The 9,345-nt window shown below is 33.7% G+C and overlaps 1 protein-coding gene and 1 long non-coding RNA gene across 2 annotated transcripts; both read left to right on the top strand.

Annotated features, from left to right (window-relative positions):
• Positions 1-5,020: 5,020 nt before the first annotated feature.
• LOC117215334 lies at positions 5,021-6,250 on the top strand (the record flags this gene model as incomplete). Its single annotated transcript, XM_033461699.1, has 2 exons — positions 5,021-5,467; positions 5,681-6,250. Coding segments are annotated over exons 1-2 (1,017 nt in total), but the record flags the coding sequence as incomplete, so codon positions are not given.
• Positions 6,251-6,252: 2 nt separating this feature from the next.
• On the top strand, positions 6,253-6,986 carry LOC117215332. Its single transcript, XR_004489071.1, has 3 exons — positions 6,253-6,486; positions 6,570-6,672; positions 6,746-6,986. It is a non-coding gene; the product is annotated as an uncharacterized LOC117215332 (long non-coding RNA).
• The last annotated feature ends 2,359 nt before the right edge of the window (positions 6,987-9,345 follow it).

The raw sequence follows: 9,345 nt of genomic DNA, 5'->3' as shown, positions 1-9,345 counted from the left end.
AAATAGATTTATTAATTTTATTAATGTTCTTTTTAATAGTATTTACAAAAAGTGCACAATTAATATTTATGATGTGATTACCAGCTGCAATAATTACTCCTACTTCTGTGTCTTCATTAGTTCATTCATCAACTTTAGTTACTGCTGGAATTTATTTATTAATCAATTATGAGATAATAATTGATTTTAAATATAAAAGATTTATTTTAATAATTTCAAGAATAACAATATTAGTTTCAGGAGTTATAGCTAATTTTGAAATGGATTTTAAAAAGATTATTGCTTTATCAACATTAAGTCAATTAGGTCTTATAGTAAGAATTTATTCTTTAGGAATAACATATTTAACATTTTTACATTTATTTATTCATGCATTTTTTAAATCTATAAAATTTATGTGTGTTGGAAGATTTATTCATTATATAAATGGTATTCAGAGTTTTCGTTTTTATTCTGGTATATTTTATTTATATCCAATAAAAGGATTATTAATAATATTTTCATTATTAATATTATGTGGATTTCCGTTTTTAGTAGGATTTTATTCTAAAGATTTAATTGTTGAATATTATTTTTTAAATATGAAAAGAATTTTTAGTACAATAAATTTAATTTTTGGAACAATTTTTACAGTATCATATTCTTTTCGTACAATATTTATAATAATGGAAAATAATTATATAATAAATTTAATTTATTTAAATGAAGATTGTATTATAGCTGGAATTATATCAGTAATTTTAATAATTATATCAATTTTAAGAAAATTTATTTTTAATTTTTTCTTTTATCAATTAAATATTAATTTAATTCATAGTTATAAATATCTTGTATTTAAGATAATATTATTAGGATTAATATTTTTAGTATTAATATTAAATATTTATTTGAAAAAAATTAATATTTATCAAAAGATTTTTTATAATAGAATTTTTTTATAAGTTTATAATGAGTTATTTAACAAATAAAATAATTTATTATGAATTTGATTTTGAAAAATGTTTAGTTGAAACATTTACAGGAAAGATTATAGGATATGTTTGTGATTTATTAGAAATACATTTTAGATTAAAAATTTCTTATTTATTATTAATATATATTTATTTATTAATATTAATAATAATAATTTGATTATAAATATATTTATAATTAATTATTTAATTATTATTACTAATTTATATTTAAATTAAATAAAGAGAAAGATGAACTTGTTTAATTTAAATAGCTTATACATTTAGAGCATAATATTGAAAATATTAGGGAAATTTAAAAAATTTTGAATATTAAAAAAAAAATATTTAAAAATATTAATACGTATGTCGGATTAGCACTGGGAGTAGGGTTGTGGGCGTCAAATGAATCTTCACGGGAATTAACCATTGGTACGGTACACGCAGGTGTAGTTTATTACAATAATAGAGTTATTACAGTCTTGACAATAGATCACGACAATTGGCACTCGCGACACTAGTGACGATGATCTCAGGCCCGATAACGAATCCGCGGCCAACGGGATCACAAAAGAACGTGTCGGAGATGAAAGGAAAACCGGAGCCTTCCCTTTGCAATTTTGAGGAAGCCTTCTAATGCTTTAGCCTAGATTTTATCATAACTGTAATTAAGCAATTGTCATTTGTAATTGTTTGACATTTGTGAAAGCGAAAGTGGGTTCGAGGTGACAACTGGTCGCCGAACATAGCCACGGTCACGGGATAAACGTTTTGCCTGACGAAGGTGTGGATCGGTTGTATTGTTCTCCCTAGAAATCACATAGAATTGTACTTTGGAGATGCTGATATAATGGGACACACGTTGTATTAGGAATCAATCTCCAGACAGAAACTGCCTAGTATCGGCGTTTGGATCTTTCTCGATGTTTCCAAAGAGTATACAACAAACTTTTGACAGAAATTGCCTAGCAACAACGATTGGAACCTTCTCGATGTCTCCAGCGAGCATATAACAAACAATTGCAGTCGTATAGCGAAAAAGATTTTCATCAGATATTCATTCGTGTGATCGCCTTGGAAAGTGATACATCGAGCAATTTACCGAGTGTCTCAGCAATTGTATTTTGTGTTTAAAATTATTCTACGCATAATAAAGAGTTATCCCGTTGACCGTGGATTCGTTTGGAATCATTAGTTAAACTTATCATTTGTTAATCTTATCATTTGTTAATCTTATCATTCATTAAACTCAATACTCATAATATTTTGTAAAATCTTGTATATTCGCGTAAATATAATCTCTGTTTCATAAAACGATAGCTAATTCAAACGAAGAATCGTTACACGCCTTAAATTCTAATGTTAACCCGACATATATATATATATATATATATATATATATATATATATATATATAAATAATATAATAATAAATCAAACTTGCCCGAGCCTGCTTGAATCTCTGTATCATTGTATCATAATGTGAGAACTTTCACAAGCCTAAATCCTGGCAGTCTGACGATCGAGAATATTGCTATCGGAAGAATCGCTCTCATCCGTAAACAAGATATTTCCAAGGATTGCGTTATAATTTTCTTAGCGGCTAACCATCGAATATTCGTCAAACGACATAATTTCGCACACGGCGAACCTTATAACGTACACCTTTTTGGCGTATTATTTTTCCCACTTTTTTTTTTTTTATTAACGTGGAGGAAATCCGCACGGACACCAGGTCGCTTCTGGGAAAAAGCGGCGTGGTAGTGGCAGACGCCAACAGACTAAAACCTCCACGATGACCGTCCCGGCAGCGATCTAGAGGGGCCCGGGAACTGGTGTGAGGGATACACCCCCTCCGCGCTCAATACACCCCCTAATGGAGCGATATGCGGCCACGTTACACCGCGCCTCGTCGCCGGAGCCGCCGTGCCAGACAATCCGGTTCCCCTGCCGGGCAGATTTGCGACGGACCTAGCGCACCTCACCGAAGCGCTTCCATGGCCTCTGCCGCGCCCTCGCCGGTCAATTCTCTCAGGGTGAGAGTATTATTTTTCCCACTGCTGCGTGTGAAACCCCTATTGGACAAACTGTTCTTTGCAATACATCGATGGATAAATACGCGCACAAACACGCAATACGTGCAATAGAATGCTCGAGGTCAATTTTGTGATCCTCTTTTTCAACAGATCTTCGCAAATCCCAAGGTGTAGAATTACCTCCCAAAGACATAAGATGACAACAAACACTTTCTTGACACACTGTATAACATTGAGGTATCCAGTTTTGCCACATACAATTTTGTCATTGTCACGTTTGACTTTGTTCATTGTAAAGTCAAATTTGCACACTCCATCTGTGAAATAGTACGAAGAAATCATAGTGACTTGTATTTCTTATGATATCATGATGCCACATAATATATAATACAATACAATAATTCGCGAACAGATCACTCGTTAATTGCTTTTAAAAGAATTACCACGGAAGCTTCCTAACACGCTACCCGGGGGCCAGGGATTTATTTCGTCGATAAGTTAGGTTATTAAACTTATGTTCTTCCATTGAAGACATCGATGGACGCTGTGTTCCAGAAATAGCCAATCACACTTGGCGAAGCATAATAGTAATTTACAATAACAAATACTTAAGAATGCCTAATTTTGTTAAACATAGGGTTCAATTTACAATTATGTAAATATTACTTCTTGAAAGTAACTTCTTAATCAATTTTAACAAATTTTGTAAAATCATGTAATAAATCTTATTATTTATCATACGCGTGTATTAAGCCAATTGCCAACCGAACATGTTCAAACTGTATTTTTTTCAAAACGGGACCTTAAGCTAAAAAGCTTTATTTCACATATTCGGCTTGTTCTTGTATGTGGTATCAGCACCTAGTCGGATGCCCGCGTTATGCAGGACACCCTGATGGCGTTGAACGCAACGATTCAAATTGAACTGAAAAGTCGTTATGTTTTCAGAGGACGTGTGTGTAGAGGATGGTTGATCGTGAGATTTATTAGACAAGATTGCTCGTTGTTGAAACCTTCAAGTATATTTTCAAATGATTAAATAAATAATTATAGATAATGTTCGCAAAGACGGTAGATACTCGTAGATACTGATCCATAACTCTCGTGAACTCTTTACGATTGCGTCCGTTTAAACTGGTATAGTATAAACAGATCGGGGGAGAGTCGGAGAATTCAAATTCGTCTTTGTTCGACGGTTCGACGGTTCGACGGTTCGACGGTTCGACGGTTCGACGGTAACGTAACGGCGACATTGTTTTGCCCGGAGTTTATTTATTAATATATTATGTATGTCCTCACGATCTTGATACTCCGAAGCAAAAAAACAACAACATGATTTGAAATGTTCTCTAGCTCATGTACCGCTACGTGTACTTTCAAGGAGCAAAACTGACACAGTTCCGCTTGTGACGCGAGACGGAGATTATCGTTTCACTTCCTTTAACGCATTTTTGCCATTGAAAGACACTAATTTCTGTGACTTGCTTTATCTCTGTTATAAATCTCTCTTTATATTTAAAATTTTATAGTTTTTGTGCAAACGTAAAAGGTAAGTAAATATTAATAAATATTATAATAATATAATATAATGCTATATAATAATATTAATAAATACTTCGCTATTTACTTATTTTATTTCCATTAAGGTATATTGTATTTTTCATTGCATTACTTTCATTTTTATTTAGTGTAATAATAAACGCATACGTTAATATTCATTGGCATTAGTGTAATTGTAAGCTTCACTGTAAATTTAATAAAATTTATAAGAACGGAATTATTAAAAGGGTATATATGTGTAATTAAACTAGATTCTATTCTCAATGTTACTTCATTATTTTATTATTGTTTCATATATATATTTTTTTTTAATTTACATGTGCTTCTAAGTTAATAGAACTAAACACATGTGTATGTATTAATTGCTATATAGGTCATAATTTCAACCATAATATTAAATTATGGTATGTATTATTAAAAAGTATAGTTTAATGTATATATTAAATATATATCATTTATTCGTAGATTTTAAATATGGATACTGGATCAAAGAAGGAGATTAAAGAAATGATTACCAAAGATATATCGAATATACATAATTATTCCTTGGATGTTAAAAAATATATTAACAACCAGCTTGAAGACACTCTGGATTATTTACATGGTTTAATTGCTGAAATACCACAATCAGTCCCTGGCCCTTCAACTACAAAGAGGCCGAAAGTTTTGAAGAAAAAAGGTTATCGCCGTAAAGAGACTATCCCAGAAAATGATATTATCAATACTGACAATACAGTAACAGATTCAGCAGTACATGATAAAACAGAAAATAAAGATGTAAAAACTGGGGATGTGCTGGAAACAACAATTGACCGAACAAAAAGAAAGGCTGCAATAAAAGCTGCAATTAATATTAAAAAGCAGCAGTCAATGTCACTTGTTACAAAATTACGAAGGCTAACTCTTGATGATGACAGTAATGTAAATGTTTGTGTCATATTATGATGAAATTTAATACTTTCAATCTTACCCCATATCTTATGTTACTAATCAATACTAACCCTTATATGTAGTATCCAATAATGTTTGATATCGGTTAATTAATGCGTCAAAATCTAATTGCTTATACAATTGTATGTACATTGTGTATATAAATACTACTATAACGTTGTTAAATATATTCTAAATTTTTAGAGGAAACGTGGAGGCCGACCTAAAAAAAAGGAAAGTGCTAGAAGTAGTTCAGATGAAAAAAACACAAAAGGTCCTACAAAACATAGTAAAACAAAAAAGAATGTTTTAAGCGAAACAATTTCAAAAGGAGATGCAAAACAGCCAGAAAGGATTGAACCATTAAAGTCTTCAATGACAACAAGAGATAGTAATATAAAGAGAACTTTTTCACGGAGTGAAAACACGAAGGGTAAATATTCTAATATTATTGATGATACAGTAATTCCATCAGCAAGAAATGATATTGAAGATCCTTCAATGTGCGAGAATGCACTGGAGAAATTTACTCCTCTTATGAATTCCACGATGGACATCAATTCTACTTATACGCAGAAGATGATGGACGCTACCGCAATTGTAGAACCTTTATCACCAATAAAATCAAACGAAACGGTAGTAATTAATAAAAACTTGGCTAGTAGTATAGGAAAAAATAATGAACCTAAATTTACATCACGGTCGCCAATAACTCTGCAGGAGGAGGTTCAGCAGCTGAATCAAGCTATTGGACTCACCGTGTTCGAAGAATTATTCGCAGAAGATGAGCCATCCCGTGAAAGGGAAATGTCTAATAGAAACATGACGAAACAGGACATTCAAAATGAAATGAAGAAAAATGTGCCCGTAAGAAGGAGAATCGAGGCCTTTGAAAAAGAAAAAATTTCAGAAAAAGCCATTGTTCAAAAACTGGCACGAAGATCTGTCGAAAAAGCAAAAAAATCTTATTAGCGAAACAAAAGAAGGAGACTCAGATGATGACATCGCAGGTAACATTACAAACAGTATCAAAGTATTCTTCTGTTATAAAAACACAAGCTATTATTCATTCGATATTTTATCCAAAATATAGCTCCAAACAGTAAGGTCCACTTCTGTTTTGCACAGTAAACCTGACGACGACACATCGGACGATGAAGCCAGACCAAGGCGTACAATTCCACATTAGGCGCAATGTAAGCGTTGTTTTACTTAATGAGTTAATAAACATTATAATGCACGGAGTACTCGAATTTTTATCAATTTTAGCATACATACGCGAAAATGAACTTGCAATGCAACGATAAATTCCGAAGAAAGCAGTCTATAAATTCTTTGATAGAAGAATGTGCACACCAGATTTAACTGAAATGTTTGAAAATATAGATAGGAGTAGATTACAATGCACGTCCAGTGCAATATGGAAGACACCACCGCGTTATTCCATGATGGAAAACGAATAGAAGTTATAATTTGTTAAACTGAATGTTGTTGATTTCAAATTGTGCCAAAGAGCAGGAATACTTGCCATACCTTGCGTGTAATATAAAAATGATGTTACATTGCAACTATCGTTAAAAGATGTATGTGTTCTTAAAATATACCAATGAACGTAAGACTATTTCACTTTTTATATTTTAGAATGATCATAGGCATATATTACTTTTATTATACTAATCAAATTTTACCATTTTTTCTTATTTATATGTATCTTCTTAAGAATTGATAAATAAACAAATTAATAAATAATTGTTTTGGTACGACTTTTTAATGAGAAGTAAATTTTATTAGATTTGCCTTATTATCACTGTCGTGTAATAATTCGCGAGATACGCGTGATATAATTCGCACGATTAAATAGCACTGGTGATTTCGTCTCTTCGTGTAACGAGGAGGGTCTGGTAAATGGGTCGACCGTGGACGTTCAATCTTGTAAGAGAACAAACGGCGGCACCGTATCGTCGAGCATTTTTCTTTCGGTCAACAGCCATCCATTTTATATTTAGCACATTCGGTTGCGACGCTAAATTTTCGTTACACCACCAGTTGTTTCGTCTGCAATTCGCGTGACGTAAGTGCATTACACTTTCGCACCCGTCAGCCATTCCTGCGACCACTTCGCGTGCGTTAACTCGATAATATTTCGTCTCTGTTACCTTGTCGCCGTTGCTGCTTGACACATCTCGCTTGCTGGACGACTGATCGATGAAAATTAAAACGAGACGCTGATTTACCGTATCGTTATTTTTGTGTCAGGTATTCTCTTTTTGCCGTTTCGGCGAATTATTTTCATTTCGAACTTTTTTAGTCTTATTGTTACGTCGATTCTTATATTTCAAGATCTAGTCTTGTACGTACGCTGGGGAGCGCTTTTATTTATTGATTCAACAAAGAATATCGTTGTAGGTGTCATACATGCGAGTAAAAGTAACGAAGTACGAGCAGTTTCACTGTAACATACTTCCTGATAATTTCTCGTTATTTATACCATAAGAAAGTATCAAAGAGGAACTCTTATCTCGAACGTGGATCTATTTGTCGATAATGCATGCGTGTAATACTCGAGTGTCGTTCATACAGCGTAAATATACGTGCAGATACGTAAACCTTTTATGATTTTTGTATCAAAGGCAGACCTGCTATAATACTCGCAAGTGAAATATAATTCTACGAAAGAAAATGGAGCAAAAGAGTTTCGTTGGTAATATATTCTTCCTTTTTCATCACAAGTTTCCTCTTTGTTGTGCTTCTGTTACATTATAATCCTGTTAGATTTACGCGCGTAAAATTTCACTTTGTTGCACTATATATCTCATCATCGCCATCTGCCGAACACCTGTGAGAAACGCGGTTTACTTTGTCTCAAAGCGAGCAAACGTCTAATTTCACAAATTGGATTTTCATCAACAGCGAGAAGGGCATATGCGATGTAAAGGAGGCTGTAAGGGTGTCCTAGGGCTTACGGTGGTTGTCACGATGCCGGAAGTGGCGCCGAGCAGACACGTCAAGGGAGAATCAGAATCGCTATTGGCAAAAACCATCGCGAACATTTGTCCTTCGCGCCACCAAAATTCTATCTTCTGAGATATTTTTCGCGTTTCCGAGGTCATCGCCACTCTCCTTAACTTTGCCTTACGATGTATAATATCTCGATGTTACGGTAGTTAGAAATTTGTATTAATTTGGAGAACCTTGCAAAAGTACGCAAATCTGCTACGATAGTCGGATAGAGAGTATCGGCAGAGATCTGTTCCTTTATCGTGAAACTCTCTCGGACAACTTAGATGCTACCAGATATCGATTCTCGCATCCAACCATTTCGTAATAAACGTAGATCACCCAAGAAATTTCTCAATTGTCATCCGTTAATTTCGCGCAACTTTTGCTTTATTTTAGCTACGTGGGAACCTATTAGTGCGCAAATGTTACCCCGAAAATGTTATTCCTCTGTGCCAAATATCGTTCACGTGTATAATCAAAGTTGCATAAAACCGCGTACAATTGCATCAGGAAATTTCTAATAATTTGCTCGTCTCGCAGGACGAAAACAGGCTCACGAAGGATCCCTCTGTTCTGGCTATCGAATGTACCGCAAGCACGTAGTTTCAAGTGTCCGTTCTCTAGAAAATTCGAAACAATTTATGGTCGATGGTCGAGTGAACGGTGCAACGGTCGAGTCGGAAAGATCAGAAAGACAAATCGTCATAGTTCGAACAGACCGGGAAGCAGAAACGCACTTCCATGATCATTTGTATCGTTGCTCGATCTGTTGCTGCGCAATGACCGAGCAAGCTGTTGATTTTTCTTTTTCTGCAATGCTACTATACTCTACACTCTATGCTTTATACCGTTCTTTTGCCCGCTATTTA

The sequence above is a fragment of the Bombus bifarius genome, unplaced genomic scaffold (assembly GCF_011952205.1).
Source record: "Bombus bifarius isolate JDL3187 unplaced genomic scaffold, Bbif_JDL3187 scf7180000009529_frag, whole genome shotgun sequence".
Lineage (NCBI taxonomy): Eukaryota > Metazoa > Arthropoda > Insecta > Hymenoptera > Apidae > Bombus > Bombus bifarius.
The sequence above is the reverse complement of the archived record's forward strand: the minus strand, read 5'-3'. Positions and strand labels throughout refer to the sequence as shown.